The sequence below is a fragment of the Pelodiscus sinensis genome, chromosome 9, assembly GCF_052426305.1.
Source record: "Pelodiscus sinensis isolate ZL-2025 chromosome 9, ASM5242630v1, whole genome shotgun sequence".
In the NCBI taxonomy this organism is placed as follows: Eukaryota; Metazoa; Chordata; order Testudines; family Trionychidae; genus Pelodiscus; species Pelodiscus sinensis.
The window spans coordinates 64,039,138-64,054,201 of NC_143060.1; the positions used below are offsets into that span (position 1 = coordinate 64,039,138).

Below are 15,064 nucleotides of genomic sequence, written 5' to 3' on the forward strand. Positions count from 1 at the left end.
CAAAGAGATATGAGAGTGTAGCTCAAAAGCGTCTCTTTTACCATCCATCTCACTCATTTTATTTTGTCTTTCCAATATCCTAGGACCAGCATCACCAATAAGTGTTATGTATGCTGAGCAAGGGCCCTCTCTAGAGTCTTGTTAATTTTTCACTAAAGTTACTCTTTTTATGGAGCAGTTTGGAGTTTGCTTAAGTCACAAGTTGGATTTCATGAACTTCCCAGATTCATTAACATAACAAACTTCAGACAATTAAATTCAAACTTGGCTGTCTGTATAGCACTTGAAGTGCCATTTGGCAGTGTTTAAGCGATTTTGCATAGTTTTTCAGCCGATACAGGATGAACAATGGTACTATCATCCCCCTTTCGTAACTTCCCCACTGCGCAATGAAATGTAAGATTTGTTTCAAATGCAGTAATTAAAGTGGAAAACAGCTGATTAGAATAGAAAGCTTGTTTATCACACATTAAATATCTACCCTCCCCCTCACCCCAGGAGGATTACTGGCAATTAAGAAGCGAGAGGACCAAAAAAAAGTCTAGCTTTTAATTTGCAGAGGGAGTAAAATTACTCCACAGAATAAGATGTTAGGACTTTAAAATGGCTGATGACATCTGGACAATCCCAGACAATACTGTGGCCTTCCAGTGAAGAGTTTAATCCCACTCTCTTCATGAGGCTGATTCCTAGGTAAAGCAAACTTTTGCAGCCTGGGAAATACCAGACCAGCCTTGATTTAGCTGTTAACTACCGTAAGTTAAAGTGATAATCAATACAGTCCTATGCAGACATACCTCTGAGAAGGAATATGAACCATTACAAAGTAACTGGAAACAAGCACCACAGTAAAGTTTCATATTCTAATAATGAATTAATTCAAGTTTTAAGAGAAACATAATAAATTAGGAACCTCCTGGGATTTTTTTTTGTTTAACACCAACATTGAGTATTAAATATCAGAGGGGTAGCCATGTTAGTCTGAATCTGCAAGAACAACAAGAAGTCCCGTGGCACCTTATAGACCAACAGATTTATTGGAGCATAAGCTTTTGTGGGCAAAGACCCACTTTGTCAGCTGTATCTGACGAAGTGGGTCTTTGCCCACGAAAGCTTATACTCCAATAAATCTGTTAGTCTATAAGGTGTCACAAGACTTCTCGTTGTTCATTAAGTATTAAGGGATTATTCATTGAGAGTGTCATATGTAACTTCATAGCTGTAAATTATGCTGAGCCAACTGCCTATTGCTGGGCAAATGCTTTTCAGGTTTTACTTTTAAGTGTCAGATAACATAGCCTACATTTTAAGAAAATGTGTTTGTGTGCCTGAGATGTATCTGCAAAAATCTCATCTGCATGACAAGTCAGGGTAGTACCTGCAGTAAACTATGCATGCATGCAAATCCTCAAACTTTGCAAATGCACTGCCTTCCTGTTAACTTGGATGCAGGCAAAATTTTGCTTACATTTAAACCAGTAATCCAGTATACTTTAGAGAGTTACCATTATTATTTGGGTGGTAGCAGAGGTCAAAAGGATTGGAATTGCTGAGGCAGTGTCTTTTCCAGTAAGCCGGTGTCTTTGCAATTCTCTCCCCCTCAATGTACATCTGTAGCAAGTTTTAGAGAAAAGGTCCAGACTTTTGCTTCTTTTTTATTTTATGGCCATGCTCTGGCTGTGTTTGAATGTACAGTATGCACTGGTGATGGGAGGGGAGATGAGATTTATTTCCCTTGCTTTGCTTTACTCCTATTTTAAAGTTAAAAAGAACAAATACAAAAAACAAAACAAAAAAGCTTAATATTGCTTAAGACGTCTCTATAGATTATAAGGAAGCCAATTTGCAAAACCGAAACTCCTTCTTTTCTTCCCCCAGCCTTTTGTAAATCATCTCCATGCCACACAGAAAGCTAACACTGTGGCCACTGCTGAGTAAAGATCTGCCTGACACGGACCCTCTTTCCTGGGCTGATCTATTCACCTCCCTGCCACACACCTCAAAAGCAAAAGGGAGGGAACAGGCCAGCTGATGGCTCCCTGAGGCAGTGAAGATAAAGTGATTTTGAAGCCACTCCTTTCTAGCACACACAGTTCATTCTGATTTTTGTTTAACATATTTAGAGATGGTTTTTAATGCTCAGAGTGTAAAAGGTTCATAACTTTATGTAGAATTTTAGGTTTCGTGTTTCTCTGAAGTTTCAAGTAAAGCGGAAAGATGCGAACTGGCTAAACCAGACCCACCCTGTTTGCTTTCTACAATGTATGTAGTCTTTAAACAGGTGATAAATCACTGTACCTCTGATTCTAAGCCAGTGATTCTCAGCCTTTTCAGAATACTGGACTCCTTTCAGGAGTCTGATTTGTCTTGCCCACCTTAAGTTCCATCTCACTTAAAAACTACTTACTGGCTAAATCAGACATAAAAATACCAACGTGTTTAATTTTCACCATATAAATATAAAATAAATCAACTGGAATATAAATGTTGTATCTACATTTCAGAGTGCTACTTGAGTCTGTTTCACTTGTGAGCCTTGTGTGAAGCTTGATCCCCAGGTGGTGTGGCTGAAGCAGGTGACTTAGCTTCACTAGGTCCCCCGTGGCATAGAACCCCGACCAATTAGTTGCCCACTTGCCATGGCCTAATGTGGGCTCTGCATTTATGATTCCTCCCCCCTTCCCCCCCGACTTGTTGCATGAGTCCCTGGGGGCTGCAACCCCAGGCTGAGAAACACTGATCGAGATAAGTTGAGTACCTCCAAGTACCCTCTGGCATGTGTACCTTGATACATATTGACTGCCAGCAATTCAGCTTCACCCAGCCTTTTACATTATGGCTTTTGTTTCCTACAGAATTAAATCCAGATTTTAAACATTTTACATTTCCTATATTCTGTTTCATTTCTTTTCTAAAGCAATGTCTACACTAACACTTATGCCAGTACAATTCATATCGCTCCAGGTGTGTGAAAAAAACACTCCCTGAGTGACATAAGCGACACCAACATAAGCTAGCTTGAGCTGAAAAGGCCACTAAATTCAACCTAGAAATTTGTGTGTGTTGGGGTAAGAGCAACATTATAACTTGAGCTGTGTTATGAGACACACCCAGAGAGTGAAAGAGTTCTGCAATGCTTGCAAAGCTAGGGTCATGACAATCTCCTAAGAGAGGCAAGCAAGTGGCTCCCATTCCCTCCATTCCCGCCAAAAGAGCTCACCAGGTCCAGGGAGAGGAGACTACGGTGGATGCAGTGGCTGTGCTGTCCCTGGAAATCTGAGAAGCACTCTGCCAACTCCATGCAGATCTGTGGCCATATATTCCACAACTGAGCCCTTAGTTTGATTAAAATGATATGAACGCTGGAAAGTGAATGCCTGAGAAACTTTCGAGGGGAAATTTCTGTATTAAACTCACTTCTAAAAAACTCACATGCTTGTTGGGAGGTTTGTTTGTTTAATTGTGACTATTTTACTCTAGTTTTAAACATTATGGCTCTGAAACTATCTAGACTCTGTCACATTTCACACCATGGTAAATTATATACACAATGACCAGAAACACCACACTCTAAGAGTCAAGTTACCTTTGTCATGAAGTCTCGGTTTATCATTGCACTCTTCAATGAAAGGAATAAAGTCCACATCTGGAGGAAAAAACAATCAGAAGCAAGGAGAGTTTCTCCTCAAAGGTTTATATTGTCCGAGGGTCAGTAGGCAAGTTCTTTCAATCTTGAATTGTGTTGATCCAGATTCCTAATATGGAAATTGTGTCTAGTACTCACTGGTTCAATAAAATGTAATACAAGTAGAAAAGCTATGATTTTTTTCAAGATTTTTTTTTTATCTGACACTACAGTCTTATCTTTGGATTTGGAGTAGTATGTGAGGGGGAAGGGAAGGGAGCATCTTACACAGTTTATTGAAGCAATTCTTGGCACGCTAAAGAAATATTTCTTGACTCAGATTTGAACATCAGAGACACCATGCATTTTCAAACATTTGCATGTCCTGTTTGCAACTCCTCAGCTTTTCTCCTCCAATTCCAATTTGTTTTTTATCCAAGTAAGATATGATCTGCACTATGACACAATATCATCACTGCTATTAAGTCTATGTAGCCAGTGGACGTGTTCACACCCTAAATAAAGACAAAGAAATGTATCCAGATACAGCAAGTGCCCACAGAAGAGACGGGAATGTAGGGAGCCTCTTTCTCCTTGCGTCAAAATGTACCACTTGGACTATTCAAGGATAGTGCTTTTGCCATGAGACAGAGCTGGCTGGCATAAGAAAGAAGAGACTTTCTCTTAAAACCATAGCAGTACTTCCCTCTGTACTGCTAAAGAAGCTGTGCTCCTGTGCGGTGTCTCCTTACAGCACCCCAAAACAGGACTATGTCTTAAAAGCCAATAAAGCGATTAACTCTAATCCTGCTCTGCATTTTCAGCATGCCTTGCGCAAGCAGAAATATTCTTTAGGCCAAATTCTTCCCACATAGATTACAATGGGATTGTCAGATATATTAGAGGGCAGATTTGCCTCAGATAGATACCCTCCCTTATTTTTTAAAGGGACATCAACCTAAGCATCATATCTTTTCCCAAACCATTTTTACTTACAAATAACACCTAAGATTATTGTAACTACACAGTAACACACTTTGTGCAGCGTCACTAGTCCCCAATTGCTTGTTTGGGTCTTTCACAAAACTTTAGAAAACATTAAAAAAAAACAAAATTTGGTTTGTGAAACCATAAAAATGTTCAGGGAGACTCTGAGGCAGTTGTGCAGCTGACACAACTTTTAACATGTTGGTTTTAAAATTAGCTATGTATCAAGTTGAGAGTATTCCCTTTAACCCTTGTTTGCTCTTTTGCTTCTCCCCTTCAGCTACTAGGCTGGGTAAGAACTGTAAAAATGTGACCGCTCCTGCCTAACATCCATTTGTATGCAGAAGGTTCAGGTTTTATTAAGATTCCAAGTTTGTGTTTACCACTCAAATTAAAAAGGAAAAAACCAACCTTTTTCTGTTTACATAAGGCTCTATTTGAGACCTCAGGACAAAGCCCTGAAAAATGTGTCCCTACTCTGTTGCAGCACTGTTTTAAACTAATACATGAAGCTGATCGGGAAATGAGGTGCTTTCAAGTAAATGTTAAAATTAATGTGAAAAAAGAGACATTACTTTGCTGTCACCCATATGACTGTCAGCATAATGTAAATCCAGTACTCTGTATACTTACAATATTTAGAAGGGTTACAAATGTCTGTTGTCTCAAGAATTGTTCCTGCTATGTTTGTGGAAGAATGACTCGATTTCTAATATGCTGTGAAGCGGGTGAGGGATTTGATCTGCACTGCCAAACAGGTTATGGTTATTTCATGGGAATACTACTTTGTATTTCTTCTGTTGAAGTAGCTGTTCTGGAGCGGAGTGCCTAGCTGCAGCTCTTCAAAATAGTATGGAGGACTACAAATAGACCTAGCAACTCTACTGGCATTTGAAGGAATCCCCTGAAGGATGGGTGATGGATTCAGCAGATGGAATAACTGAACTTTCCAGAATGTTTGTGAAAGTAGACTTTCACACTGATAATTTTTTTGAAGCAACTTGTTCTTCTATTTCATATGTTGCATAATACTACAATTACTGATATGGATGAATCTTCTGCTGATCTTATCATGAAAGAGAAAATACATGCTCTTCTAACTCAGGTGCACTCCTTCCCATCCTCAGGTGCCCCAGGAACTCTCAGACTCAGTCCACTGAGTGGCAAGTTCATGTAATTTTAATTTATATTCCCATTACCAACACCAGTACAAGCCATGCAGCAATATTATATATAAAGTCTTTCTATTTTTAATCCTTTCCCACAGGACCAAGGTCTCCCTTCTTTGAGATCTCTGCATGCTTTGGGCTCAATGAGCCTTGGTTACACCATCTCTCCTGCTGCTACTTCCTTCCTGTCTTTCTTATATAGCTCAGTTAATGGACTAGTTAGCTCATCCAGCCTCCCAGCCCAATCAGCAATTAGCGTGCACATAACCTATCAGTCATCGCCCAGGGAGCCAACTGATGCTTAAGTGATCAGAGTGCTGGCTCTGTGATAGCTTCCAGCTCTCTGTCTCACAGAATTTAAAGCTGCAGCAGTGAGAAAGCACAGACATTTTATACTGGAATTCATTTTCGTCTCTTCCCTTATAACAGTACCAAATAACAGTACCACAAAATCTTTGAAATGTATTACATATTTTGGGTGCTTTTCTCTGCATTTTCAAATGTATTGTTTCAATTACAAAACAGAATACAAAGTGTACAGTGCTCACTTAATAGTTTTATTACAAATATTTTAACTGTAAAAATTATATACAATAAGAACTTAAGAACGGCCACACTGGGTCAGAACAAAAATCCATATAGCCCAGTATCCTGTCTTCCAACAGTGGCCAGTGCCAGGTGACCCATGTCAGTGGTCAGTGTTAACTCACTTCATACAAATACTGTAGTATAATCTACTCTGATAGTGCAACTTACAGATGTAGGGGAGGAAGGTTGTTACATAACTACATTCAAACACAAACATTCAAACACAAACACTGGAAAACTTTAAAGCACCTACAAGTCCACTCTGTCCTATTTCTTGGTTCAGCCAATCACTCAGAGAGACACGTTTGTTTATATTTATGGGGGAGAAAGCTGCCTGATTATTATTTACAGTGTCATCTGCAAGTGAGAACAAGTCTTCTCATGTCACTTTTGTCGCCGATAGTGCAAGGTAGTTACATGCCAGATATGCTAAACCAGGGATGGCCAACCTATTTAACAAATAGGGCCAAAACAGCGGCGAAAAAATGCAAAGAGCCACACCAGAATTGTCAAGCAAAAAAAAAAAAAAAAAGCCCCCCAGAACAGAACTGTCAAGCAAAAACAAAAAGATTAAAAACATTTTTTTTTTTAAAAAGGAGGCTACCTCTTTAAGACAGCTGCCATCTTGGGCGCCATTTTTAAAACCCTGCAGCTCCGACCCGGTAAGCACAGTGAAGCTAGGGGACGGAGGGTGAGGGGAGAGAAATTTGGGGCAGGTGCAGGAGCTGGCTTCATGAGCCGCACTTTTGGGGGGCAAGAGCCGCATGCGGCTCGCAAGCCATGGGTTGGCCACAGCTGTGCTAAACATTTGTACGTCCCTTCGTAACTCGGACATCATCCAGGACAACATGCTTCCTTGCTGATGACACTTCTTAAAAAAATAATGCATTAATTAAATTTGTGACTGAACTCCTTGTGGGAGAATAGTATGTCTCTTGTTCTGTTTTACCCGCCTTCTACCATATATCTGATTTTATAGTAGTCTTGGATGATGACCCAGAACACTTTTGTTTTAAGAACACTTTCACTGCAGATCTGAAAAAATACAAAAAGGTACCAATGTGAGATTTCAAAAGATATTGATAGCTCTTGACCGAAGGTTTAAAAACCTAAAGTACCTTCCAAAATCTAAGAAGGATATAGAACATGCTTTCTCTAGATGTGGAAACAACAGAACCTAAATCATCAAAAAAGAAAAGTTAACTTTCTGTTGGTGACATGCGTCGGTCTGCACTGCTTTGGATTGTTATTGAACAGAACCTGTCATCAGCATGGACACATCCTCTGGATGGTGGCTGAAGCAGGGAGGAACATATGAATCTTTAGCTCATCTGGAATGCAAATATTTTATTATGCTGGCTACAAAAGTGCCATGCAAACACCTGTTCTCACTTTCAGGTGACACTGTAAGTAAAAAGCAGGGAGCATTATCTCTTGCAAGTGTAAATAGATTTGCTTGTCTGAACGATTGGCAGAACAAGAAGTAGGACTGACTGACCTTGTAGGTTCTAAAATTTTACATTCTTTTGGTTTTGAGCACAGTTATTCTTTTGTACATAATTCTACATTTGTAAATTATACTTTCATGATAAAGAGATCACTTGTATGAGATGAATTGAAAAATACTATATCTTTTGTTTTTACAGTGCAAATATTTGTAATAAAAATACATATAAAGAGAGCATTGGACACTTCCTATTCTGTGTTGTAACTGAAATCAATACATTTGAAAATGTACAAACCATCCAAAATATTTAAATAAAGATATTCTATTATTAGCATAATTAATTTTAAATCGCAATTAATGTTTTAATTGTTTGACAGCCCTAATTACTTGTATTGCAAGAGTATGAACAAGTCCTAATTAGGATAATCTGGGCAATGTTTCATTAATTAATTGATTTGTTTGTTTGTGTACTTTATTTAATTTATTTAACTGACTGATGAACTAACTAACTAGAAGATTTACCTGGTATTGCTTTGGGCTCTTAACTCAAATAAGTTTTGTTTTTCTTCATTTAAATCATTGCTCTGGAGCGGGGCTCGGGAGAAAGGGTTCCGTATCCAGGCTGCCCCAGGGAGAGAGGACTACTCCAGCCCTGTCTCCCTGCAGCAGCTTGGGGCAAAGTGATAAGTGCAACGGCTGTAGCCAGGAGAGGAGTGCATGGCCCCCAAATGGAGAACAGACACACAAACAGTCACACAAAGAAACAAACTATCTGCTACACAAGATACACAAACCTGGAAATCCTGGACAACCCATCATCTTAAGCATTGGCACACTTACAACAGGATTATCTGGCTATATTGACTCTTTCCTCAGACCCTATGCTGCCAGCACATCTAACTATCTTCGAGACACCGCGGACTTCCTGAGGAAACCACAAAAGATCAGTAATCTTCCTGAAAACACCATCCTGGCCACCATGGATATAGATGCTCTTTACTCCAACATTCCACATGAAGACGGATTACAGGATTATCAGGAACACCATCTCTGATGACAACACTGTACACCTGGTTACAGAGCTCTGTGACTTTGTCCTCAACCACAATTACCTCCGATTTAGAGACAATTTGTATCTTCAAGTCAGCAGCACAGCTATGGGTACCCACATGGCTCTACAATATGCCAACATCTTTATGGCTGACCTTGAACAATGTTTCCTCAGTTCTTGCCCTCTAGCACCCTTACTCTACTTACACTACATTGATGACATCTTCATCATATGGACCCACGGGTAAGAAACCCTTCAAGAATTTCACAGGGATTTCAACAACTTCTAGCCCACCATCAACCTCAGCTTTGATCAGTCCACGTGAGAGAGCCACTTCCTTGATACTACAATACAATTTACATGACAGACACATTTCCACCACCTTATACTGGAAACCTACCATCCACTACACTTACCTTCATGCCTCTAGCTTCAATCCAAGACACATTTCTCTATCTATTGTTTACAGCCAACCCCTAAAATACAACTGGATTTGCTCCAATCCCATAGACAGAGACAAACACCTAACGGATCTATATAGAGCATTCTTAAAACTGAAATACCCACCCGGAGAAGTGAAAAAATAGATTGACAGAGCCAGAAGAGTACCCAGACATGAATTACTTCAAGACAGTCCAAGAAGAGAAAATAACAGAATTCCACTTGTCATCACCTACAGTCCACAACTTAAACCCCTCCATAATTTTATCAAGAATCTACAACCTATCCTGGAAAATGACCCCTCACTCTCACAAGCTTTAGGGGAAAGGCCAATCCTCGCCTACAGACAACCCCCTAACCTCAAACAAATTCCTTCTAGTAACCACGCAGCGCACCTCCATCATAATCACCCAGGAATCACCCCTCGTGCCATATCTGTCTACACAAGCGATTTCATCACTGGACCCAACCACATCAGGGGCTCATTTAACTGCACGTCCACTAACGTGATCTATGCTATCAAATACCAGCAATGCCCCTCAGCCATGTGTATTGGCCAAACTGGACAGTCTCTACAGGAAAGAATTGGATGGACTCAAATCAGATATCCGAAAATGCAACATACAAAAACCTATTGGAAAACACATGAACCTGCCCAGGCTCTCATTAATGGATCTCAAAGTCATAGTGTTGTCTCAGACCAATTCCACAAACCAAATACACAGGGAAGGGTTGGAACTTAACTTCATTTACAAGTCTGATTTCTATCATAGAGGTATGAATAAAGACATTGGCTGGCTAGCACACTACCTTCCATATCTTAATGATTTAACCAACTAAACAATGGGCACTTAGAGAAGGTGCAAACTGTTCTCATCAACTTCTTGTAACTGGAACATTTTAATACACTTTCCCTCCCTCCCCCCCTTCCCTTATTCTTGGATCTGGACTTTTAATGCTCCAGTCATCTGAAGAAGTGGGTTGTACCCACTAAAGCTCATGATACCATCTACATATTTTGTTAGTCTTTAAGGTGCTGTTACACTATTCATTTTTTTAAAGTTTCTCTCAATATGTAGTAGATAGCTCTCCCTTTCTCCACCCCTGCCCCCTAGTGGCCCAAAGGGGTTATGGCTGACACAAGACGGATATCAAAAATGGTAATATACAAAAACCTGTAGGAGCACATTTTAACCTACTTGGGCACTCATTAATGGATTTAAAAATAGTCATTCTTCTACAAAGGAATTTCAGGAACTAACTACAGAGAGAAACTGTGGAACTGGCCTTCATATGCTAATTTAACACACTCTCCTGGACTGAACAAAAACATGAACTGGATAAGCGTTATATTCAACACCCACTTGACATCAAAAACTAAGAATGGGACACTTCTAGCCCTCTCAATTAGTCTCATTAGCACTGGCATTACAATTGACAGGTGGTTTTTTCCTCCTCTCTTTTTTTCTTCTGTTATAAATTGGGAAGATTCCCCTTTTTTCTCCACTCTTGTCTGAGGAAATGGATTTTGCCCACAAAAGCTCATGATACCAGATATAAATATTTTTGTTGGTCTCTAAGGTGCTACAGGACTATTTCTTCCTTTTTTGTTAGCGTTCTTTGTATTCTTGGGGTCTGCCTTGCTCCTCAATTCTTAGCTAGCATAGTAATAATGACCTAGTTTCTATCATCATCTCAGGCTAGCAATAAGGAGATTATAACCATTCTTCAATGATGCAGACCTCTCTCTGATCATCTAGACCTCTGAACCCTTGATGCTGGAATGCTGCACTGTGTGTGAACCTACAGTGCTAAGGCCCAAATCTTGAGTGAATCACAGGGAGGCAAAAAAGCATCTATCCACCTCTCTTTGTTCTTTTTCAAAAAAGGGGCAAGTGAAAGGCACAGCATGGAGTGGAGCTGTTTTAGCAGCTGTCTGCGGGCCACACATGCGCGAGGCGCTCACCCACCCCCTTCAGTTTCTCTTCCCCATCCGAGTAATTAGGACTCCAAATAGAGGGGAGGAAGGGAGAGTCATGGAGCACACACGGGGACACACACATCAAAGAATAGTCATTATTGCACATGGTGAGTAACTCCCTTTTCTTCTTCGGGTGATGTCCCCATGGGTGCTCCACATAAGGTGACTACTAAGCAGAATCGACAGGATGGTGGGAATTAGAGTCATTGCTTAGATGCTGCAGATAACACCGCTGTAGCCAGTGCTGAATCAGCCACCAGTTGTGGCATAATGGCGTAGTGCTTAGCAAAGTTATGTTCTGAGGACCAGGTGGCTGCCCAGTAAATGTCTTTAAGTGCTACGTTGCTAAGAAAGGCAGTGGAAGTCACAGCTGCATGAGTAGAGTGCACCTTTGGTGGAACTGGCAGAGGTCTGTAAGAAGGTTGGTGGGAATTGTCTATCATGTGAGTCCCTTTCTTGGGGATCATGACCTGTTTGTGTAAGAGGTGAAGTCCAGGCTTGTAAACTGACGCTAGCCAGTGTTGTAAGGCTCTGAAATGGAGGCGAGCGTGCTGCATAACATGTGGCCCATTGCCTGGAGGAAGGTAAGGGTAATGGTAGGAGTTGCCAGAAGTACAGTGATGAGATCGCATAGTGCTGAAAATCGGTGCAGTAGGAGATAAGCTCTGGCCATCAACAAATTGAGGCAGGTCCCAATGAACTCTATGCCCTGTGTGGGTCAAAAGGTTAGGTTTTGTTTATTAGGAGGCCCAGATGGCTAAAGATCTGTATGGTGTTGATGACCATGTCGATAGTTGCTGTCTGAGATCGGCCTTTTCTAAAACAGTTGTCTAAGTACGGAAAGATGATGACACCCTATTGATGTAGATATTCTGTGACTACAGCCAGGACCTTTGAGAAGACCCTGGGGTCCAAAGACAATCCAAAGGGGAGGATTCTGACCACTGGTAGTGGTCATCACCCACAGTAAATCAGAGATAACGTCTGTGTGATGGGTATATGGCGATATGAAAGTATGCCTCCTGAAGGCTGAGGGCTGCGAACCAGTCCCCTTTGTCCAGAGCCGGTATAATCAATGCCAGTGTTACCATCTTGAAGCGTTGTTTCCACAGAAATTTGTTTAGCTTGTGGAGATCTAATATGGGTCTCCATCCTCTTGTACGCTTCTGTGTCAGGAAATACTTGGAATAGAACCTTCTCCCCCAATAGGCCAGGGGGACCCTCTCTATTGCTCCGAAGGGCAGGAGGCAGATGGGTAGGGGGACAGGCGGGGGAAGCAATGTAAATGGGATGGCGTATCCTGTGCAAATTATCTCTAAGACCCACTGATCTGATGTTATAACGTCTCACTGACGGTAAAAAGGGATGGAGTCTGTTGGTGAAGAGATGGTACTGGCTCGTTGGCAAAGGTTCAAATGAGAGGTTGGGCAGGCCCTCGACCAAATCCTCAAACCTGCTGCTTTGTTGCCTGGGTACCAGAGGAGTGAGTTGGAGGTGGGTGTCTCCTCTGAGGATGTTGTCTAGGGTGATTGCACTCATACCGACTTTGCCGGATACAGTTGCAGTAGCTGTCTCTATTTTTGTTGTATGGAGTATAATGCCTTCGATGATATGTCAGGGTATACATGCCAAGCATACGAAGGGTAGTGCAGGAGTATTTGCTACTATGTAGGACTTCATCCGTAGTAGCCACAAAAAGCTTGAGCTTATCAAAGGGGAGGTCTTCTACCCTGGATTGGAGTTCTTTGGGTACCCCCGCTGATAAAAGCCAAGAGGCTCTTTTCATTACCATGGCTGTGGCCGTTGCCCTGGCTGCCATGTTGGCTACATCTATCTAGGAAAGGAGTCCTGTACAAGCAATAGTGTGACCTTCATGTATGACTGATTTGAGTATGGGTCTTTTGGATTCTGGTAGGTGTTCCATCAACTTGTCCATCAAAGTCGTGGCTTGCCAGCAAATCTGCATAGTTGGCAATTCTTAATTGAAGGGTAGCCGAGAAATAGATCTTTTTCCCAAATAGGTCTAGTTTCTTGTGTTCCTTGTCATTAGATGCTGATCTGGCCCGAGAAGCCTTTGCACGTTGGTTAGCAGTGTCCACGACAAGAGAATTTGGTTGTGGATGCGAGAAAAGGAATTCTAGGTCTTTTGGTGGTACAAAGTACTTCCTGTCAGATCTCTTGCACGTTGGCTGAACTGAGGTGGGGGTTCCCTAGATTTCATTGGATACCTCCATTATTCCCTCATTGATAGGGATCACGATTCACCACCCTCTTAAACAGCTCCTGGAAATGTTTCAGGTTGTCTGACAGGTGAGTATCATTCGGTATTACCACCTCTTCAAGATATGAAGAAGTGTTATCGGGAGGCGATTCGGTGTGCCATAACTTAGTATGTTCATCAGAGAGTTGGCCCTCCTCCTCATCAGTCTGCGGTGGTTGGCACAGTGTGAAACAGGGAGGGTAGAAGGACTCTCCTCCTCGAAGTAGACGATGCGGCAGAGTATCTTTTTCACGGGTCCCAGTGGTTCTGTGGTGACCAGTGAGGTGGGTAATGGGGTGGTGGGTACGGCCACTCTGAGTACCAAGGAAGATATGGTGGTCTATCATGGTAGTAGTAAAGATGGTGAGAGGTAGAAGGGGATGAGTGCTGTGATGAAAAACACTGTATTGGTTCCCCTGATTAAAGACAGCATGCTCTGTGAGTACAGGAGACCTAGCATATCGTGGAGAAAGCCTTGAAGACGGTGGTAGAAGGGAAGCTTCGCCTGTCATCTGTGACTGCCTTATCCTGTGTCCATGCTGGTGCCTCCATGGGGGGGCAGCATCAAGTTGGGTAGTGAGGGGCTTCTGTTCAAAGGCAGTCCCTTGTGGGAAGGCTGCTTGTCTGGGGGCAGCATGGATCTTGGTGCTACATCCCTCAATAGTGCTGGCACCGGCGTGTGGGAACACTGGTGAGAGCTTTCTGGTGCCGATGATGCTCTCTTCAGCACCAAGGCTGAGTGTGACATGGAGGTCACAGTGCCAGTTCGAGCACTTGGTTCCCTGGTGCTGGGGGTGATCATCTTGTCTCCTCCGGGCACGCAGGAGGATGGAGTTGGGGACAGAGACTTTGAGAGGGATGGCCCCTTCTTAGCTGGCTCATAGAAAGATGGTGAGGTGGCTCTCTTTCTTGAAGGCTGTGCCTGCCGGTAGAGAGGCCTGAGAGCACTCTGGCTCCCTATCTTTTCTCACTCTCACTGTGAGGGAGTGGCAGAACTCACGTTTTGGGGGAACATGTGCTTCCCCAAGGCAGTGGATGCAGTCCGCATGTTTGTCCGAGACAGGCATCAGCTCCTGGCACGAATGACAGTTTTTTAAAGCCAGATGATCCCAGCACTACACCGACGGTAAGGGTGGTAAGAGCGAGCGTTATGTTGGATGTTAATTATTGCCCTGTATTGGTAAAAACTGTGGTAATTATTGTGGTTTTCAGTTATTGTATTATTAAATTCCTCCTTTTCTTTTTTTTTTTTTTGAATTAGGGAGGGAACAGCACAGCTGCCAGCTGCCTGAGGGGCAGGCGCCGGGATAAACAGCGAGTCCGTGAAAGGCTGACAGGAAAAAACTTTTTTTTTTTTTGATAAACAGGATGAAGCATGGCGTTGAAAATGCAAAGGAGAAGTAAGGGAAGGAAAACCAAAAGGTTTTTAACACACACACATACACCCCCGACCGCCGAGGAGAAGCTGAGGAGGATGAAGAACTCCACTCATGCCCGAGGACGGCAGAAGAGGAA

General features: G+C 42.1%; 1 protein-coding gene across 6 annotated transcripts in view; it reads right to left on the reverse strand.

Moving 5' to 3' along the window:
* RABGAP1L (RAB GTPase activating protein 1 like) overlaps positions 1 to 15,064 on the reverse strand; it is a 422,358-nt gene that overhangs the window by 59,833 nt on the left and 347,461 nt on the right. For 5 of the 6 annotated variants that reach the window (XM_089780609.1, XM_089780610.1, XM_089780612.1 and 2 more), the window contains exon 20: positions 3,587 to 3,646. The exons of the other annotated variant lie outside the window; for it this stretch is intronic. In XM_089780609.1, coding sequence (XP_089636735.1) covers positions 3,587 to 3,646 — 60 coding nt within the window. The remainder of the gene's footprint in view (positions 1 to 3,586; positions 3,647 to 15,064) is intronic. 6 annotated transcript variants of the gene reach the window in all.